We start from the raw sequence: 22,215 nt of genomic DNA, 5'->3' as shown, positions 1-22,215 counted from the left end.
CAAAAAAATCCTGCTGAAATTTACGAGTCTGGCTACCTGTTTGTCTTGTGTTACCTTTATTTCCAATATGTGTAGTATATAGAGTATATAGTGTCGCATCGCCATCCTCCGCATATTTGCCACAGTTCATAGCTCATTGTTCCAAAATGTATTTGATGGGAACATGAATTTGAGAAAACAATATGATGCATAGTCTACTTGAAGGTATTAATATAATTTCCTCTTTTTCAGGTTGAAGCTGTTAATAGATCAGGAAAAAGACTACCACGAACGCAAGGACCAAGAAAACAACAAAAAGGTTGCAAGCCTGAAAGAGGAGCTGACAAAGGTCAAGTCTTTTGCGTTGATGGTAGTAGATGAACAGCAGCGTCTCAACGAGCAGCTGAATCAACAGACTGCCAAGGTCCAACAGCTAAGCACTTGCAATAGACAAGTTCAGGAGGAGCTTAGCTTGGCTAACACAAACCTGCAGGAAGAGACGCAGAAGGTTTGCCGCTTGGAGGCGGAGCTGCTTGACTGCATCAGTCGACACCATCAGGAGCAGGAGACCATGATGGCTAAGCTGACAAGTGAGGATGCACAGAATCGGCAGTTACGTCAGAAGCTGTCCACGCTGAGCAGGCAGCTTGATGAACTGGAGGACACCAACAAGACACTTCGCCGAGCAGAGGAGGAGCTCCAGGAGTTGAGAGACAAAATTAGCCGTGGTGAATGTGGAAACTCCAGCTTGATGTCAGAGCTGGAAGAGTTACGGAAAAGAGTGCTGGAAATGGAGGGAAAGGATGAGGAGCTTATTCGCATGGAGGACCACTGCAAAGACCTCAACAAAAAATTGGAAAAGGAAGCCAGGCAGAGTGACAGTTTAAAAGCTGAAGTTGATGAACTGAATCACCGTCTTATGGACTTAGAAAAACTTGAGGGTGCATTCAGTGAGAGTAAACAGGAATGCGCTTCACTAAAAAGTAACCTTGAGAGGGAAAAGACTGTGTCAAAGGCCCTCTCTGGGGAACTGGAAGCCTTAAAAGCTCAAGTTAAAGACCTTGAGGATGCTGAAAAGCAACTCGAGAAGACGGAGTTGGCACTGAAAGAGGACCTGACCAAGCTAAAGACACTGACAGTCATGTTGGTTGACGAGAGGAAGACCATGACCGAGAAGCTGAAGCAGATGGAAAACAAGGTACAAAACAGCACAGGTAAACTTCAGGTAGAACAGGATAAAGTCACAACAATCACAGAAAAACTCATTGAAGAGAGCAAGAAAGCTTTGAGGTCAAAGGCTGACCTGGAGGAGAAGATCTGTGATGCCAAGAGGGAACGGGATGAACTGAAGGCCAAACTAAGGGATGAGGAGGAGAAGAACATGGATTTGGAGTCAAAAATCAATATGATGAAAAAAAGGTTGCAATCACTAGAGACGATAGAAAGAGACTACCTAAAGAGCAAAGCCAAAGAGGAGCACGTTAAAACACCCATAGCCAACCGCTTCCAACAAGAGGACAACAAGGTCAAAGACTTGACCCAAGAGGTCGAGCGCCTCCGACGCAAACTCAAAGATGTGAGGGTTGTAGATGGTGGCCTATTGAAAAAAGAGGAGCAGGAAAAAGCCAAGGCTCTGATGAAGGAGCTGGAAATGTCCAAAAAGGAACTTTCCACATATGAGCTTGCAGAGAAGAATGAGACTAACCAAGAAGCAGTTTTGTTCAAACGTCTGAAAGAAGAGGAAACGAGGTCATGCCATTTGGCACAGGAGGTTATGGCTCTCAAAGAGAAGATCCATGAATACATGGGACAAGAGGAGTCCCTATGCCGGATGAGGACGGACCAAAACACTTTGAGAAGGAAGCTAACCCAACAGGAGGTCAGAAACAAAGAACTGACTCGAGAGATGGAGACCCTCACTCGTGAGCTTGAGCGATATCGAAGATTCAGCAAAAGTTTGCGTCCTGGCATGAACGGAAGGCGCTTTTCAGATTTGCACCTCGCCACCAAAGAGGTCCAGACAGAACCACATGACCTCTTGGCGGCGCTGTCATCAGAGGATGTCCTTCAGAACGGGAAGTTGTCCGAAAAGGACCAATGTGGCGACACTGAGATTTACAACAAATGTGGTCCCTCCCTTGTGAATACAATCAATAACCTCAATAACAACATGAGAAGAGTCCCGTGTGCTTCATCCAACGAGGGCCCTCCCCAGCTCAGGGGCAAGTTACAACAACGGTCAAGTGGTACCCACCTACAGGCTGGAGATGTGGTATTGACGCACAGTCCTGGCCAGCCTCTGCAGATCAAAGTGACACCTGAACACGGACACAACACAGCAACGCTTGAGATTGCCAGCCCCACCACAGAGAACACGCCGTCCTTCACCAGCACTGCCATCATACCCACAAGCGGAGGTCCACCTAAACAGAGAATTACCATCATCCAGAACACAGCCATTTCCCCCACTGCAAAATGTAGAGGTTCCCCAATACCAGACAGGCCTTGCTCGCCAGACAGGGGGGTCTCTCCTCTCAACATGGCAGCATATTCCAGAGCTCTGACCCCCGACTCTTGCAGCTCTCTGACCCCCGACAGAGCGATGTCTCCTATCCAAATTGTTTCTGTCACAACAGGTACCCCTGACCAGACTGTCTCAGCTGAGTCGGTTGAGGTCACCGGAGGGCACGCTGTCTTCCGTGTGAGCCCCGAGCGACAGAATGGCTGGAAGGTGCAGCAATCCAACAGCTCTGGGCCAAACATCATCACCACAGAGGATAACAAAATCCACATTCACTTAGGGAGCCCCTTCATTCAGAGTGCCAGTTCGCCAGCTCTGAAAGAGCAGAGAATCGTTAACGGCAGCATGGCAACTCCCAAAAGCAAGGGTAAAGTCATGAGTAGCATCATGATTAAGCCCACCGCCATTCAAACCCAACGGCAATCACAAATTACAGTAAGTAATGTTTATGACTGACCCTTTAGAAACCATTGCCCACCCCATCCATCCCACCACCCTAGAGACCCAATACAAAGCCTTACCTTGATCCCTTTATTGCACACGTGCCCCCTTGACCCAGAGTCAATTTGCTTAGACAGTGACTTTGACTGTAATCACCTCTCTTTGCTTATAACTTTTTGATTTGCATAAATTGGACTAAAAACTAAAGTGCACGTATACTGTGTTGCAATTTACACTGATGTACTCAATATGCTCTAGCAAATACCTGGGTTGGTTTCTGAGAATTAAAGGTGTCTAGTTTGTCATTCATTCTCACCCGCCTCATTTCTTCACTGAATGCAGCATGTTTGGATGGTATGGAATAAAAAAAGAGTTTCTGTGTTGTTTTTGCAGCATGGTGTGCAGGTAATATTTTTTCATTGTTGGGTGGCAAATTGACTTGCATTTCTCTATAACTCAAATTATAATACAAATTTGGAGCTCATATTTCAATGGGTCTAAATTCAAACAAATTATACTCAACTATAAAAATCCATTGACAAACGCAACACAAAAACTTAGTGAGGCCCAGTCTTATGCCCAATAGAAATTGGCCTAGCTTTAATCATTTTGTGTTCCTACACCCTTACAGTGGATGGAAAATTACTACATTTGATGCAAGTCAAGACCTTATTTAGTTAATGATATTCTGAAATGACCGTCAGTCATCTATTGAGTGTGAAACTGAAACAACTCAATAATATTTGATGGAGTTGTATGTAAAATAAGAACCCATTCTCTTCTACTTTGAAATGCTTGTAAAAAAGTACTTTCAGTTATGATCGTTCCATCACTCTCATACCAGTTGACCATTGTTTCATCCATATCACGTAATTCTAGAACTTTGTTTTGTTGTTTTCCTTTTAATAATTTCTTTGGCAAATTTATAATCAGTTTTTGTCTTTCTTTCATGTGTGTGTGAATGTAAAGACTGGCGTGCCTCATTTACTGGACTAACGAAAACATCCTGCAATCAACTGTTCAAGTTGTCTTGCTAAGAGCGAACTGATATTCATGGGCTCCATACATCAGGCAGTTATTAGATGCAAAGGATTTCCATCATCATAAATAATGAAACATGATAATATATTGAATGTTATATGTTCAAATCCATTACAGAGGTACAAAGGCTATAATTCAAGCAAATCCACAGGGGCAGTGTGTGAAAAGTCCCTTACTCTCCAAATACATGAACGGATAGCAAAAGGGGCCCAATCCAGTGTCAATGAATAACATCCACAAAGATGAGGAAGCAGTCTGATTAGTAGCGGGAAGTGTTAGGTTCGAGGAATGCTAAGTGTTACGAAGCTACACACAAACACATATGTCTGGATTTTGTAAGACACATCAATTTAAGAAGATAGAAATTGCTAGGAGCTTCTGGTCATCAAGCTGACAGCAGTAAATTGATGCATTAGCTCCTAAGCAGAAGAAATAATACAATTTTGTATTTAAAGCATAGCAGGGAATGTGGAATTGATGCCAAGTGTGTCAGACAGTTGCGGCAATATTATTGTGTAAGATGTAAATAATTAAGAAACAAATGTCACAGTAAGTATCACAGCTGAAGAAAGTGAAAACTGACATCACAGTGGTACCTCTACTTAAGAAATTAATTCCTGATTATTATATTATATATTATATAGCTTTTTCCAAGCATAGCAAATCACATGCAAGTGGGCACGCAGATGTCACCATGTATATGACTGCTCTCCTGCACGAGCACCAAAACAAACTTTTTGTTTGTTTGCTATGGAGACATCCGGAGCGAGCCAAGTGCAGCAATGATGTGCCAAAGAAGAAAATAGAATCCCGCAGATCAAATATTGACATATTTTCTGCCATGTTACGGGCATTGAATCTTACACTTAATGCCACAATGTTAAAGCCATTAAACTGTAATAGAAGCTGTGTAAATGAAAACTACGATGCATAATTACAGTTGTAACAAAGGGTTTTGTATAATTCACCACATGTATTTGGCTCCACCTATAGGTTTCTTATTAGCATTTGAACAAAATTAACATCAAAGTTTTTTTTAACTGAATTTGTTACAACATATACCAGTCCCATGGCATTTTGTCTCTTTGTGTGCTCCTACAGATACCTCAAGAATCATTTCGACGCCCAGGGCCCACACGTATCCCCAAACCAAAGGGCTTCACATCTGTTAAAGGGACAAGCAGCAATGGGACGTTGCAGGTCAAAAGCCAGTTACTACACACTACTCTCAGCAGTGGCAAAGATCACACCGGACATGCACAGAGAACCATTAACAACAACCCAAACCTCGCCAACCGTAGACTTTAGTGTAATGGATGGATGAATAACAAATGAAATTTGACATGTTTAACAATCTCGTGACTAGAAGAAACGTATACAGTAGCTGCTTTATTTAAGTTTTTATCATGTCAGCATCACTGTAACACAAGACAAGAGTTATAAAAATAAGCTACTCGCTATAAAGCTGTATGCTGAGGAATGTATTTTTATTTATTATATTTTTTAGCAGTTACAAAAATACATTTAAAGGAGAACAAATACTTTTTTAAAGAACAAAACAAATGACATTAAATGTACTGAATTTGTAAATCAACTGATGGTAAAATGTATCTGTGGCACACTTGTAAAGTTTAAACACATTTATTCCTCCCCACAATAAAATGTTTTTGTAATGAAACATAGGCATCAAATCCTTCACCAAGATAAAACACGTCCTTATTTTATGTTATGGCACCATTGTTAATATAGCAGCAGTAACAGCAACTATGAGTATTTTTTCAGGCTAAAAGCAGCCAGTCAGGTCCCCACTTAAGTAGTTATTTTTATTCTTGTGGACATTAACTTTGAAGCTCTACTCCAGTATTGGAGAAGTAGTATCTGTTGATCATCACACAGTACATCTTTTGATTTTATTTTTTTGTATTGGGGCTGACTCATTAATTGCAGACTTAATGTAGGCAACATTAGGGTTACAGGTTAGCCAGTCGAGTGCATGCACATTCAGCCTTTAACCTGTTTATTCTTACTTATATATTTGGATCAAAAAAGACTATTGATGCTGTCATCATGTTATGTAGAAAGTTTAGATAAAACTGTAAGATATCAAAATATTTGTTAGAACACAAAATAGCCTTCAAGGTGAATTGAAATCTATGTCAGAGTAGTTTGTATGGCACTGCTCAACACGCACAGAAAGTGCTCCATGTCCTCTTCTCGCTCAGTGCCACAAATCCATGGATGAGTGGGACCTTCCAGAATGAAGGCGTACTTGACATCTAAGGAAATATCAAGACATTTAGCAAAAGAATGCAGCAGTACTAAGAGCATGAAAAATGTATCTGTGAAATAGCTCACAGCGTGAGTGCGTAATCTTTCTCAGAGTAAGATTGGCAAGCGCCACAGAGGCAAGGAATGTGTGTGTGCTCCTGTGCACCACTGTGAAAGGTGTGTGTTGATTTTGCTTCTGCGTCATCACTAAAATATCAGTCAACAGGAAGAGGGTGACATCTGCCACATGCTCGTAGATCCTAATAAAAGAGGATCCAGACATTAAGGAAAAAATACGACAAACATCTACTTTGTACTTTCAGTAACAGCAGAAAGTAAAGCAAATAGTCACAAATTAAATAATTTTATTGCAGTTGGGTGGGTTTTTTAGCAATTATTGTACCGTCTGACATTTGTATAATATTTTATGGAAGTAAATCGCACGGGCCGTGCAGTTTTTTTTTTTAAATTTACTAATTGTAATATATTTTAATTCATAGTGCCTTTAAAACACCTCAGGACAGAAATACAAATTATAATGGACAAAATCACAGAATAAAAAGCACACTTAAAGTAATGAGAGACAAAGATATCATGAGACAAAACAAAAATTAAAGCTAAGCAGAATGACATACTTTGAACAGATGTGTTTGTCCTATGTTGAATTCTTTAAAAGTGCATTACCATGATTTGTGGAGCAACACAAACTATTTGGAAGTTAATGTTACATCCTTACCTGAGAGACTCTGATGCGTGATCATTGGAGCAGTTCAGTAAAGCAGCATCCTGACTGGTTATCAGCTGACGGTTTCCTTCTCGGAGCCTCTGGATGCAGGTACAAAAAATATATATATATTGCTTAAGTGTACTAATGTTGGCAGTAGACAAAGGTGTAGAGTTACCGGACAGCCTTGGATCATCTCCTGGGTTTCCTCCAAAAGTTGGTCCCTTTCACAGTTACGCTTCAGCTAAAATGGGAAAATGAATTTATTTCATTATTTTTCATTACAACAGACGTCATAATTTGTCATTCTACCTTTTGGATGAACCGTGTGTATTGCTGCAGTGTGCTAAGGGCAGAAGAGAGGTGTGTGTAATCAGGGTGACTGGCGTGTGTGTGCAAAGTCAACACTTGGAGCAGTGTTGTGTACTCTTGGATTCTCCACACTGGACACAGCAACAGCTCTTGTAAACTATGAGAGCGTACACACAAACATGAATGCAAACCAATGTACACACAAGATAATGTGTGTTAAAATAAATCAACAGGGCACAAAGTTTACCTTAGCATGTGTGTTGCCAGGGTTCTGTCAGTTCTCTTCAGGAACGCTCGAAATAATGGCTTAGTATCCCTGCACTGAGAAGTTAACAACAATAAATACACAACAAAGAAAGAGTATGATTTCTTGGACAGGTTGAGTGGAGTAAGTAAGCTAAGATTATGTGACTGACATAAGGTTATTTATTTTACACTGTTTATTTATTTTAGTTGCAATTTGTTGTATAGAACTTCATGATACCACACTGAGCTGTTAGTACTAATATTCCAGATTCCCCATTTAGCTACGCAAGAAAGTCAACATACATTACTGTCTGCATGGTAAAGTTGAATGTAGAATGTGATAAAAGTCTATTTAATGGACTGTGCAAGCGCAAAAAGTGGTTACCTTGTCGATGGTACTTAGCGCAGTTGTGTAGTTATTGAGGTAGTTTGTGTACACCCTGAGGTGCGTGCACAGTTTTAAGCACACATCGCCAACACATTGCTCTGGACCCCACTGCTGGAGTCTGGCATCTAAATCTGCCTTAAACCCCCTGTCACAAACAAATGTGGGAAAAGTCCACAGACACAAAAACAAAACAAGAAAGCTGAGTTGTGTGGTTAATACATTGTGTGTACCTGTTCAGGTCCAGTATTTGTGAAACGGGGCTCAGCACAATATTAATGTCAGCGTAGCTGAGAATGGCTCTGTTAGAGTTTAGGGCTGCTGTGAGAGGTTCTTGATATGCCTTTAAAAGGTCAGAGGAAATTATCAATGCCACCGAATAGTAGAAGTTGTCAAACACGGTTTAGTAATTTTATGGTCACAATACATAAACGATGGACTCAAAGTGATCTTCTTATCCTGCAATTGTCAGGTTCAGAAGGACAGACCTTCACAAGGCCGCTCAGTCTGCTGATATACAGAAACTCGCTGAGTTGCAGCTCTCTGACGATGACGCCTCTCCAGTCCAACTGCGTCTGAAAAAATAAAAATAAAACACATGCGAGAAAAAATGAAAACATTTTGGTGTTCTCCAGCAATGGGAGATAATATTTTTAGAACAAAGCACACCTGAGTGTTCCCAGACGGCAGGGAGATGTTGGAGGCTTGGTTTTCCTTTGCAGACTTCCTCTCATCACTCCATTTCATCAGGAAGTTAGCAATAAACTCAATTGGTTTCGTCTGAGGATATCAAGTTATCCGTTTTACGACTTCACAATGACATTACATTCAAAGTCGATATCAACTAGTTGCTTATCATTCTGCACTTTGAGAGGGAGACAGAACCACCTGTTCCTCATTCATTTTTCTTTTTCTAAATGAACAGCTTCGGTTAATGTGAACGTGATACACTGTGGATTTTGAGATATATTATATCACAAAGCCTTCTAACCTTATCCAGTGATGTCATAAGAGCTAGTCCAAACCAACATGGCTTTTTTTCAAATTCAATGTACCTTTTCCTGCTTGCTGAGAACAGTTAGTCCCTCAGTGAGCGCCAAGCTCAGGTCTTCAGCCAAACACAGATCCTCAAGACATATTCTCTCCCACAAAGCATGGCCTGTAAAATCGGCAGTGTTTAAAACATGCAGAGTAGTCACCTCTACAGAAAGTTTGACACCCACCCAGAGCTCTGCCCCGGGCTTGAAGGCCAAGCTGCTGAAGCCGGTGGTCTAGACACCTTTTCATCTCTCCCAAAGCTTCCTCCATCCACTCAGCCTGTCTGCACCAGCCATGCAGGACTGGCTCAATTATGTAACGAAGTGCCTGGCCACCCGGTTGTGGGTCGGAGAACCCAAAGGGACCGATACTTCCATCAGACCATTCACTAAGGACTTGAGACAGTCAACAAAAAGCTTGGTTAGGTTGATTTTGAATGAAGTACTGTGCTGAATATGTGATCAGAATGAGGCAACAAGACGCACTATTTTGAAAACTTCCAGTGGCGAGACCCATCGGTGCCCAAACTTTTAGACCTGTAAGAGTGGCCAGTTTCTGAAGAAGGGCCACTCCAAAAGCTGAAAAGATGAGTGGGTGAGAAACAAAGTTTATACTTGATGATAATAAGATGTAGATCACTCACGAGATGCTGCACATGGAGAAAAAATATCAATCCCACCGCCTTGCTCAGTCGGGCATACCAAGTAAGATAGTTTTTCCCAGAAATCTCTGTGTTCTGGAGATGGTAGGGTTCTATCTGATAAACAGCAGTCTGCAGGAAAATATTGTACGGGTGAAACAAAGATGGAACACAAGATAAAGATCAAAAGACATCACGAGATAGTATGTGTTATTGTATGTGGTTTGAAACAAGACCTGTTTTTTTTATTTTATTTTATTATTATTTTTTTTATGTAAAGAAAGTGTGAATTCTCACTGTGAAACAGCTGGATTTCTTCTGTTCCTCCTAGTGCTAACAGGCCAAGCCTTTGAAATGTGCGGCCAGAAACAACCCCCTCCACCTGGGCTAACAGTGCTGAGTGCGTGCTTTGATAGTCGTAGAGAACCACAATTACATCTGCCTTAGCGCCGCTTATCAACAACTGGCACATAGACAGAAAGCAATGGAGAATGTTAAATTGTGCAATCTCTCCATCTCCAGAAGTTCACGCATTCTTTTTTAAAATTGACGAATTACCTCATAGGCAGGAATTCGATTGGAGACCAAAAGCAAACAGGCTGCAGGATGGCTGTATGTACTGATTGATTGCATTGTTGTATTTCTCGAAACGTAAAGGGAGAGTTGCCCACTAACTCTGTTCAAAAAAAGTTCAAACAGTAATTTAGGTTAATAAAATTTCCAACATTGTGGAATAACACTGAAACAAAGAGGGGGGTTCACTAAGATAAATGAGATATACATTGCTCTGAAATCATGAGCACTGTCCAACAGATGTGTAAAAACAAGAACAACAACAACTTTTTTTTCTCCATTGAGAAACTGTCCTAAGCTCTGATTCATGAATGTTATTATGTAGATTCAATTCGGACCTGCTACTGCTGCGCCCCATGTTTGCCTCCAGGTTTAGGCTGTTGCTAGTGCTTTGACTAAAATCAGGAGCTCCAGAGGTCCTGAAAATTGTGCTATTGTTTGCTTGGCTCTGAATACTTCCACCTCCAGGTGCCCCCAACCTTGTCCTGCTGCCCCAGGCTTTCCTCGTTGTCAGTGCTATTCCTGCAGATAGAAATAGCATGTGATTCATTGATAACAATAAATATTTGTTTGTACTGTGTACTTACTCTTCTCCTCTTGAATCCTTGCTCTGATCATTTGCCTTGTTAAGCTCTCTTTTAGTCTCTCCTCCTCTTCTTCTTTCTCTTCATCATATAGTTGATTGATTGCCCAGTGGGATTGTGCCACCTCACGATGTATCGCTGAACCCAGCGTTTTGAGGCAGGAGATGAAGTGCTTCTTCCAAGCTCCAAATTCTTTTTCTGTAGGTGTGTAAGGAAGAAACCAACCTTGGCGTATACAGCGCCCAGCCCAGAGACAGTCCTGAGATTTATTTGAAGCCATGAGGATTAAACGTACAGGTCAAAAACATTTGTTGGCATGGTCAAGGCTGTCTCACCTGTTCAGACAAAACCCTCCAGTGCCAACTGACTTGGGCAGCAGAGAAAAGGTCCAGAGGGCACAAGAAGGACATGATATAAAGTGACAGGAAGCGGGGCAACACCACTGTGAAATCCAAATGTGTCATCGGAAGCTTTTCAGTCAGCAGATTTCCACAGTATCTGCTTGGGTGATTGACATATAGTATTTAGGTATTTTTCTCTGAGGTGTACATTTACATTGGGGCAGCAGGATCACCTTAGCTGAGGCTTGGTGCATCGTATGAGCACATTGTGTAGCATGTGTTTTCTCTGTCGGTCAGTCCACAGATCAAACCAGCAAAGGACTAAATTTATCCTCTCTTCAAACAACTATAGTGAAACAAACCATATTATTACAACTGGACACAAACACATCTAATTAATGTAAACAACAGGTATACAATGAACATTACTATGTGTTTTGCTGGCAAAATACTGCCCTTGCTGGCTGGAATAGACTCCAGCATCCCCATTTTTTTAAAGGATGAGCAACTAAAAAAATTAATGACTATATTATTCATTCATTTTCCGAACCACAGATCCTTACAAGGGTGTGTTAAAATTGGAAGATAACTCATACAAGTTTTTTTCTGCAAAAGAATAAACTCAGTAAAATGTGGTATGTGAGGAAGATCGTATAAAATCATAGGTAAAAAAGTGTTTTATTTTTTTTATTTTTTAAACATTAATGGTCTGTTTGTTCCTTAAAGATTTGCCACCTAAATTGTGGTCAGTTGTAGAAAAAATAATAATGGGCAACAGCTTGGATTGTTGAGAGATGATCTAAATTCGATACCTGCATGTTCTGGGGCTGGTTGTTCAAAGGAGTCCAACAGCTGAACCGAGCCTTTGAGTTTAGTTTCTTCTCCATGGATGAGTCCTTTAAGAAGCAGTGTTGACCTCCGAATTATCATTCGATCACAATTCTGGTCGGTATCTGCAAACAATGCATCTCCCGGTTCCTTGCCATGGAGACGAATCAACACATTCCGTCGGATACTGCGCCCCCTGCAGGAAGCATCCTCAAATCACTGGTACAAAAAGTCCTTCAACCATCCATCTCCATTCATTGGTCTTTTCATATGATGGATTTCGTGTTGTCGAGCGTCCTAGTGTTACCAATCTTTTATAGTGTAGTTTTTTAATGTCTCATGAATATCTAATTTCAATAAATGCAGTGTTTGTCAACCTTCATTGAAGCAAGCCAGTCACAATAACCCGCTTATGGAAGATTGCTTAGCTATAGAAACGGTCTGGATTTTGTTTTAGAACTGGTTTTGCTGGGACAGAAGCTAAACCATGCTAGTGTCACTTTTTCATCAACAGGGTGGCGGGGGTGCTGGAGCCAAGGGCATACAACGGGCAGGACACAATGGTGCACCAGGAAGTTGTTGCAAGCCAGTCACATTGCACAAGTAGAGACAACCTTGTGATTTACATTGATTTTTATTAAAAACAATAGACATGTTTTTAACATTTCAAGCTTTAAACATAACTCATCTCCGTCATTTGCTGGCACTGACAATCAAAGCAGCATGTGATTAATGATTACATTTAGCAGGTGAAGATCATTGATTTAAACCAAAACAAACAAACAAAATCTAATAATTACAAGATTCGACTACCCCATAAGAATTTAAGGCCTCTGTTAAATCAACATTTGGGTTACTGGAATGCTGGCAGTCAAACAAGGACAACATGTATGTAGCATGAATCATTTATCAGTAACCTGAAAGGGGTTAAAACATTCATTATGACACATGACAACCACACTTGGATAAATCTCTTTGATTATACTCATTGGTGTGATAAACTAAAGTGCAATAGAGTGTCAAGTTAATTCAAATCACTTTGGTTAGACTGGTTTCTTTTACAGGACAGGGACATAAATAAATCGTTCTGATAAATTGGGCTGTGTTCAGACTGGATGCCAAAATTGGATTTTCTGTAGCCAATCCTGATTGAAATTGAATGCCTCTTTTGTAGTCTGAACAGACACAAAGGACCAAAAGATGATTTTTGTTAGACCAATTTAAACCACAGAAATCCATGGTAGCTTCATATCTGAAAAGGACAAGACACTGAACAGGTCAGATGGTTTTAGACTGTCTGTGATGCCACTCTTGCTGTATGAAGCCTGTATTGCCACACCCACCTGATTGGTAAATAATTTCACCCAGTCTGAACAGTCCAATTGGAACATTTGCTAAAAATTGTGCGGACAGTCAAGACTAAAATTCATATATGAGGAGTGATCCAATTGGAATCAGGCATGTCAGCAGAACGCAGGCTTAAACAGAATGGTGGATGTTAGTGCCTGAACTACTGGAATATCAATATTTTATTAAGATTAGATTGGCATTACCCATATTACCACGTGCATCAAACTTTGTTTTTGCATCCCACAGACAACAACCCAAGAGAAAGTCACACGCTGCCAGACTTCGGAACCTCTTGGCTGTCGGTCAAATTCAGTTTCTGGCTGGAAAGGCAAGGTTAAGGAAAAGTGAAGATGATTTTCTTTAACTTAATCATTGTAGATTTCTTGCAGGCACCAGCAAGGATACATAGATGAACTGAGCTCCTCCAGCTGAAATTAAAAATTGTAATAAGGTTTTTATTTTTACAACTGTGATCATAACCTATTCCCAACTAGCTGATGTTTTATAAGAATATTAAGGCAGAAAGACAAAACATTGTATCATTTATTGTAGCAGTTCCATATTTAACTCTCATAAATGTCAAGTACTGCGAGTTAAACTGATTATAGTAGTAATAGCCACACCTATTTCTTTTAGAACTGATTACAATAAACGCCAAATGTTTCACTATTTTATCATGCAATAGTTTTACTGAGGAAAGTGACCTTAAAATTACGATGCACTAAGGGTGTAATGCAGGGGTAGGGAACCTATGGCTCGGGAGCCACATGTGGCTCTTTTGATGGATGCATCTGGCTCTTCGCTAACCTGTGAGCTAAAATATGGAACACGCTGGTGACAGAACTGAGATACTACGTCCAGTGCTGCTTTAGTCTTCTTTTTTTGCATTAGACTCTGCTAGAATGCATACTCTCATTGATTAGCAACTGCATAAGAATGTTGTCAAAAGTATTCTTTTTTTCCACTTTAAAAGTGGTGAAATTACTAAAATAAAAGACACCCATTTACATGTATTTTGACTTTTAAATTCGGAGTATGGCTCTCAAGGAATAACATTAGAAAATATGAATTGTTTATGGCTCTCTTCGTCAAAAAGGTTCCCGACCCCTGGTGTAATGGAACACACGAGTCACGTTTGGGGGTATAGCTCACTCAATACATTATATACTTTTTTTAAATCACAACATTTGAAAGGTAACGTTTGTTGTTTTGTATATTTTTTCTCAGCACATCACTTATATGAACTTTTATTTCCAAACCAAATCATCAAATTCCCAGTGGAAAAATATACTTTACAGAAGTGAGGCGTCAGTTGTCCGGTCTAAAAGCGCGAGCGCCCTCATGTGCCTAGTACGCACATGTGCATGGATAAACTTATTTTCTAACATCAAATTGAAACAATTCTATCTACGTTTTTCTGTGATCTACCGGTGCCAAAAAAACTCAGATTTTGAAACCATTCGAGTATTATTATTGGAGAAATTGTTTTTTTTTTCAAATTGCTTTTAAGACTAAATGATTGATCACAGCTGCATGATTCCACACACAGCACTTAACTGTCAATAATAAATTTGATGAGGAAAAAATAAAGCATAACCAAAACTGTACAATACATCGTGTGAACCATTACACTTCTGCTATATACAAAGTGGTCCAAGAACCGTTTGTCTTACATTTAGAAGCAACCTATCCATGTTGGTATCTCGGGCTGTTTTCTTCTGATCCTCTTGCATCTCTTCTTCCTCCACGTAAAGGTCAAAGTGTAAGCTGGCCAGCTTCTCCTGCATCTCTCGCACATGCTCCATTTGGCCAATGGAACACTCATTACCTGAGAAATATTAGTCCATTAGGAAGGTTTGGTTTTAAACGTACTTTTCTGGTGTAAAGGATGGATGCAGAATTGTATACATACAGTAGTTGCAAGTGCCCTTGGCCCTACAGTGGAGTCCTGATTCCAATATTGGGATATACAATTTCAAATTTGTAGATCAGAGGTTCCCTTCATGCTGCCACAATCCAAACCCTGAAGCCTTTTCAAGCGTCCTGACATTCGGGCTGAGAGTTTTTAACGTACGTCCAGTGCATAGAAACTTATTTGGAGTTAAATTCATGACAAAATACCAGCCCTTAGGACTGTGTCATTTGCTATTAGCTCTTCTTTGTTATCATTGTAATAAATTCCTGGTCTGGATTTTCTTTGAGCAAACGTCTTTCACATGAAAGCCGTTCATATTAAAAAAATTACTCTTGCTTTAAGTCATGCAGTGTAGTAACCCCTGAGGACAACTCACCAAATGCCTGCAGTTTCCCTGAGTGGAAGTCATTCAGTAGACTTAGAAGTCCGTTTTCCATCTCCTTGACATCAGATACATCCGTCAAGAATGAGTGCTGGATGATGGGTGCAGCCTGATTTTGATTTGGGCTGGGGCGAACACCGGAGCCCACCTGGTGCTTCAATTTTTCACGAACTCCCCTGCAAGAAAATAGAATATGATGACTTTGATATTGAAAAAACAAAAGACTGTGTACACTAACATTCCAGTAGAGTGTAGTGGTAGAGAGAGAGCCTTGTGTTATATTGTACAGCGGTTACATCGTAATGTTTGTCGATTTTTTAAAATATTTTCGAGTTTATGTGCTCATGCATTTAAGCTTGCATAAAAAATTCCATCTCATTACCATCAATTCTCTAACAGAGCTCATAGATTTACATCATTCAAACATAAAGCTATTTGGACCATTTCCAATCATCCCCGTCTAAATGCCCCTGATACTTTTTAGATTAAATAGAAACGTGGAAGAAAAAAAACGTGACAATTAGTAAATGCTAGTGCGTTTTCGGTGTGTCCATTCAGACTATAATAGGATTAGGTGGCCTTAGCAGCTAGGGGTGGCAAACAAGTTAAAACACAAAGGGCAAAAATATTAAACTGTGAGAGTCAAAGAGCAGCACCACACAGTGACATGCCAAAACAGACAGACACGTACATACAAACACACAATTAGAACAATATTATTCTCCATAACACTTTCTTCCCCTTACAAAACAAAGTGTTCATTTTCAAGGTAAGTGACCACCCTCAACACACACATCAAATGCAATTTAGCCAGAGTTAACACATCAACTACCCCAGTTTGATGTGGCAAAGACCCACATTCATTTTGACTCAGAGCCGCATGCGCCTCGAGAGCCACCCCTGCTCTATCTACATAAAATCACCTTGAAACCTCTGAAATTAAGCATGAAATCGTTAATTCTGCCCAAAAAAATCTTGCTGCTACCTTCTACTTTTGCTCTTCTGGCTGGAATGGCCCCCCGTGCCGTGACTGTGGCCAACATGTTTCACCCCGGTGGAGGAACTGCTTTTCCGGCCACAACCGCCGGAGGGAGTCGGCGCCGTCATCGTCACTGCAGCCGCCGCCGGGGCTTCTGCCGGGGTCCTGGGGTTCTTTCTCTTTAGCTTTCGTTCCTCCATGGGGACAGGTCACAAGGCTGGCCGTTTAGTAGAGTCGAGGGCAGAACACATCACGTCAAACTCGGCCCCTTCATGTGCTTATTAATATCCACAGCGGAATATACATATACATGTAATATGTCACCCTTAGTACACCAGGATTACAAGCCACTCATGTTACTTAAATTATGGCCAGTACGCAGATGACACGCGGAAATAAAGAATTATCGGTTAAAGTCAGGAAGCCAGACGTAAGTAGAAGAAAATCGGTCAAATAAAAAAGAATCGCTAGAACAAGCCCTAGGAAATGGGAAACTGTATTTTTCGTGTCAGACGAATAGCTATCAAAACATCGCCAAACACTGCCTTTTTATCTTTAGTGTTAAATTATAGTTAGCTCATAATGTTTCATCTACGTTACTGCCAACTACTGGTATGGAGTTTGGAAGATAAAAATGTAGAAATTATTAAGTAGTTACAGACAGTAACCACAAGATGTCAGCAAATGAGCATTCAATAATATCGCCATCTCGGAAGAATTCTAATACTGTCACATTTCAGATTTTGCTGGTCTTTTATTTAGAATGACTTGTCTAGGCTATTAAAATCTGCTGTATTTGCTTGACATGGCAATATGAGGTGTTCTGTTCATTTGAAAGGCACCATCAGGTTTGAAAATCAGGAAGAAAAGAAAACAACACAATATTTGCATACCTGTCAACCTCTGCCGATAACTGCCCTTATAAATGATTATGATTTCCCCTTACAAACCCCCCAAAAAACCTTACAAACACCGTACGAGTCGTACGGTGTTTGCAAGGTTTTTTTGGGGTTTGTAAGGGGAAATCATAATCATTTATAAGGGCAGTTATCGGCAGAGGTTGACAGGTATGTATTTGGGTAAAAAAGTTGCCAGGGAGAAGTGTTAGAACATTTTCTCGGTCCACTTGATGTCCCTCAACGATCCCTGTTGCCGCCTTTGTGAGTTTGTGTGTTTGTGTTGCATGACAGAGATTGAGTGAGGTGAACCATGGCTAAAATTCCACAGATGAACACTTTTAGACTCAGTCCTCACATCCATTAGAGATGCGCGTAACATAATTGCAGTGTAGGATGCTGTTTGGAGAGCCAGCTCATTCCTTTCTGATGCTATTTGAATTATGCATTCAATTTAGATGAATGACAACTCATTTAATTGCACACCTTCTCGTCCTGCTAATTCTAATTATCTGTTGTTCAAAATACTTGTTTTACCACCTAAAGTACAAATTGGCATCACATTTCTTTGGGTAAAGAAAACAAAAGGACATTTCAGTTGATTTTTTTTTATGTTTTGGAGGTGAAAACGACTCACGTTATTTTATTCAGACGCATCAAACTATTAAATTATGATTTCACGAGGAGACGAGATGCGAGGGAAACATCAGCACCTGAGGAACTATAAAGGTATGTGTAGAAATCTATTGTGGTTGAGCATTAAATTTTGGTGGATGATCACAGAACATGTAAAATGGCTTGAATATGGTAATTGTATCGTTGCTCGTTAAGATGGCTATAAGGTAAATTAACAGTGCCTGAGAAAAATCAGAGAGGAACCAAAAAAAAATCTAACTTCAACTTAATTTAACTATAGGCAAAGTAATTGTGACCATGTTAAGTCAAATCAGGATAGGTAATCATTGATTGTATTAATATATTTTAATTTAACTTAGATTACACTTAAATTCTCGCTCAAGTATGCAAAGCAGGAGAAAAAATTAAGCCCCACCAAAGTAACATCGTTTAACATAAAACAACTAGTACCAAAGTACACAACACCTTATCTGCTTCTCATGGTGCGGATAAAAAATGAAAAATAATAAGCATTGACATAATTACACTTTATTAATAATATTTTTTATGTGCACTATGAAAAAATATAATTCTAAGAATTGTCTAGCTGCTAATGCGCCAATTCCCCAACATGTCATTTTTTTCTTTTTTCCACATTTACAGTCCCTGGTTTCCCTATCACTCTGTACAGGGTCCAGCTGACATTTTGGCTGTGCACTGCCTTGAGGGTGCCTCACACATGCAGACGTTCTCGGCATGCCACCACAGAGTAACTGAGGGTTCCTGATGGACTCTGCTGGACAAGGAATAAAAAAAGAAAGGCATCATCAAATGCACCAGTCAGAAGCAGATTGAAAAGATTTTGCATCCGTATAAAACAAAAAGCGTATTCATATGTATAACATTTCATATACCCACTCACTTCAAAGGGTCACTTTTATGGCCCAGAAACGTCAAGTGGAATAAAAGCAAGCAGATTTAAATCCAGGCTCCTTCCAACAAATCTTTTTTGGACTGTAATGTTTATTTATTTATTATTTTATATATATGTATTATTTATTTATTTACTTATTTATTACCTATTTACTTATGTCTTAGATGTATTTTGCTGTGTCTGTATTCTCACACTCTTCTACTGCGACAGGAAATTTCCCAAATATGGGATGAATAAAGTTATCTAATCTAATTTAATCAATAAATCACAATAGCCAAATAATACCCAATGAAAAGGAATATATCTATACATCACCCGACAAGGGAATAAGGGAACAACCAACAAAACAGTCACCTGTTAATGTAACATATTCAAAGTTTTAGGGATAACGAAAAACACAACACAAGCTGTTGACAGACAGAGTGAAAAAAATAAAAGCTGGATATAAGTCGCTCTTGAGTATAAGTCGCGGCCCCAGCCAAACCACGAAAAACTGCAATTTATAGTCCAGAAAATACCTACATAGTAAAACAATATGGAGTATACGTCTGACTGTGACACAAGCAAACCTAAAGAACATTGCACCCTGAGTGCATCCTTGATTTTAAAGTCCTATCACTTTTTTTCGTTAAATCTTGGAATGTTCTTTCATTTTTGGAGTTTCAACCGTAGAATCTTCAGAGCAATATAGGATGAGGGATGAAAAATATTAGATCTATAATATGTGGCGTGTCCTTATATTTGGATGCAAACTTTTGTCACACTCAAAACCATTCGTCACTTTCCCCTTCCCTTTCAATCCATTATTAAACCATCCGTTTTATTGTTGCACCTTGCTTGAGTTTAAGAGTAATAATTCTGAGTGGAATAACGAGAGTGCTACTCTGTTCATCTGAAGTATATTTAATGGTAGTGTGACTCTGTTTATGTGTGTGTGTGCACATAAATGATTGTGTATGTATGTTCGAATAGATCCTGTTCAAATGGTGGAGTCCCTCCAGGGGCAAATTGTTATGGATGCTGAGGCGCTCAAATCACTGTTATTTTGTTCCTTTAAAACAAACTAATTACAGCAATTGGTGTGTTTGTGTCTGTGCACTCATGTTCCGTGCATCAATTAGTTTCCTTCCTCTTGATTGTCTGTTGCCGCCAATTTCTTTAGCGTGCAGCTGTTGCACATTACTTTAGTTTCAAGCAGAGAAACAATGACATCAATGCTTTTGGCCCAGTGAAAACAAGCTTTGTGATCACAACAATAATCTTTTCTTAAGTGCCTCAATTAATTGCAATTAAGTAAGAAATTAGATTTAATTGGCAATCCTCCACACTGAGTAATTCCACGTTAATGATCTACGGTGCATGTTGTACTGTGCTGTGCATTCTTGATGTGTTAAATTCATGTGATGCATGTGCGTGTTTGGATGTCGGGGGGCTACAAGGTTGTTTTTCTAGATCTGGGGTGTCCAAACTATGGCCCACCCGCCAACTGCGACCCCCTTCCAAGTTTTTATTGGCTCACAGCAAGTGATGGAAATATCATTAAATATGGCCCACACAAGAAGTTGAAATTCAGCCTACATTACACTTCCCAGTTTTGACACTAGATGGAGCTTGTTACTTAAAGAGAGCTTCTCCATTAGCTGGGATGTCAAAATGTGACAAAATGTTGAAATAAATGTAGAAAAGTGTGTAAATTTTTTTTTTTCGGGAGTGTAAATACAAGTATATGTATAATTTGGAATAATCTTATATATGTGGATGATGTTGCCTGTGGCCCTTAACTCATTCACCTCCAATGACAGTTTTAGATACCAAATCCATCTCAACTAGGTAATCTAGTATTGAGTTATGTCTAGCAGCCATTGACGGTGACAAATGTCCACTCCAGTTTGCCTGTGGGTTCAATCCCAGGTCGGTCTTCATTGTATGGCATTTGTATGTTCTCCCCGAGCTTGCGGGGCACATGAAACCCAGAGCACAGGAAAATCCAGAAGCTCTTCTTTTAACCTTAGAAATGGGAAGCTGTTTTGTGTTATATATTTCCATGTGAAAGAATCTAGTAAATGTTAAATCAACATAATTTCGTGCCAGTTCTACTTGATTTAATCATGTTCATCCTGCAGACATGAAATTGCCACTAATGTGAGCGAGTAATAGTTTGCACTTGTTTGGATTTGAACAATTTGAATCTTAGCCTCAACCATCTCATAACACAGAATAATGTGTCTAGATTATATTTGGATTTTTTGAACAGTTAGGTTTTTTGGTTCTTTTAGCTGGCAGGGGGGAATCGGCCCGACCACCCGTATGTGTGTACCAGTTTACAATGAACAGACAACTCTCTGCCAAGCAGGTGTGTGTGTAAGTGAGTGTCGCACAAACCTTTGTGCCAGCTCCTTCACGCCCTTGTGTGCCAGGTACGGCTCATCTTTGTGTGCGCATGAAAGCACGGCACATCTGAAGAAGGAAGAAAAATACACATTCTCTCGGGGAGAAGCGGAGGGACGGCAGGAGAAGGAGAGAGGTGGCCTTAGCTTTCCTCTCATCGTCCAGTCCAACACTTCTCCTCCTTTCGTTTGGTTCCATGCACTAGGCTTTCAGTTGTTTCCGTTTAGTGGCATTCCATGTGTAGCCACTCCTCTGCCGTTCCCCTTTCTTTGCACTCCATCCTTTTTCTCCCCCAGCCCTCTTTTTTCCATCCATTTCCTCTTCCTTCTCGTCCCAGATTCCAAATGGAAAAAAATGGATGGCTTGCTGCTCAGGTCACTGCTCAGGGAGGCTGACGAGCTAAAGAAGAACATCACAGACAAATGGGCTCCATTTTCAACCGAGACTTGTTTGTTACCTGCACATCTCCACATCCCAAAGCTTATCAGCGCACCCAGCCCAGGAAGCATTACTGAAACTGGTCCGACATCACACACACGCAAACACCAAGCGTCCCGAGATAAGCCTCTCTGCTCTCATCTACGTAGGTTGCTCAGTACCGCAGGCCGAACCGAGTCAAGTACAACTCAACTACACTGGCATTTTAACAGCCGCAAAACAAACCTTCCACTATCATCCCAATTGGAAGCTACTTCCGATTACATTGTTATGCCAATGGGCACTTAGCAGGTGAAACATTATATACAAATCCAATGACACTGCTGCAGTTAAAACCATTGTGGTCTTGACTATTAGGGAGGCCTAATGTTTTTTTCTCATCTCATCTCATTTTCTG

At 40.2% G+C, this 22,215-nt stretch overlaps 3 protein-coding genes across 5 annotated transcripts in view; 1 reads left to right on the top strand and 2 right to left on the bottom strand.

Annotated features, from left to right (window-relative positions):
- The window catches only part of filip1l (filamin A interacting protein 1-like), a 29,053-nt gene extending 23,393 nt beyond the window's left edge, over positions 1-5,660 (top strand). For all 3 annotated transcript variants that reach the window (XM_077604165.1, XM_077604163.1, XM_077604166.1), the window contains 2 exons: positions 232-2,935; positions 5,084-5,660. In XM_077604165.1, the coding sequence (XP_077460291.1) occupies positions 232-2,935; positions 5,084-5,290 (2,911 nt within the window). In that variant the 3' untranslated portion in view covers positions 5,291-5,660. The remainder of the gene's footprint in view (positions 1-231; positions 2,936-5,083) is intronic.
- Positions 5,428-12,071, bottom strand: ect2l (epithelial cell transforming 2 like). The gene is made up of 21 exons (XM_077604167.1): positions 11,906-12,071; positions 11,327-11,439; positions 11,088-11,250; positions 10,756-11,011; positions 10,507-10,690; positions 10,154-10,271; positions 9,893-10,058; positions 9,599-9,727; positions 9,441-9,533; positions 9,141-9,350; positions 8,973-9,076; positions 8,587-8,697; positions 8,406-8,492; positions 8,151-8,260; positions 7,918-8,065; positions 7,534-7,607; positions 7,287-7,443; positions 7,153-7,218; positions 6,987-7,075; positions 6,338-6,510; positions 5,428-6,258 (listed from the first exon to the last, which is right to left on the bottom strand). The coding sequence occupies exons 1-21, from the start codon at positions 11,978-11,980 to the stop codon at positions 6,134-6,136; spliced, it is 2,751 nt and encodes a 916-aa protein (XP_077460293.1). The 5' UTR covers positions 11,981-12,071; the 3' UTR covers positions 5,428-6,133.
- Positions 12,072-12,536: 465 nt separating this feature from the next.
- ccdc28a (coiled-coil domain containing 28A) lies at positions 12,537-17,141 on the bottom strand. The gene is made up of 5 exons (XM_077612783.1): positions 16,554-17,141; positions 15,563-15,744; positions 14,945-15,099; positions 13,677-13,699; positions 12,537-13,591 (listed from the first exon to the last, which is right to left on the bottom strand). Exons 1-5 carry the CDS (start codon positions 16,745-16,747, stop codon positions 13,537-13,539), a joined length of 609 nt encoding a protein of 202 aa, XP_077468909.1. The 5' UTR covers positions 16,748-17,141; the 3' UTR covers positions 12,537-13,536.
- Between the last annotated feature and the right edge of the window lie 5,074 nt (positions 17,142-22,215).

This window comes from Stigmatopora argus, chromosome 1 (assembly GCF_051989625.1).
Source record: "Stigmatopora argus isolate UIUO_Sarg chromosome 1, RoL_Sarg_1.0, whole genome shotgun sequence".
Lineage (NCBI taxonomy): Eukaryota > Metazoa > Chordata > Actinopteri > Syngnathiformes > Syngnathidae > Stigmatopora > Stigmatopora argus.
This window is presented reverse-complemented; position numbering and strand designations above follow the sequence as displayed.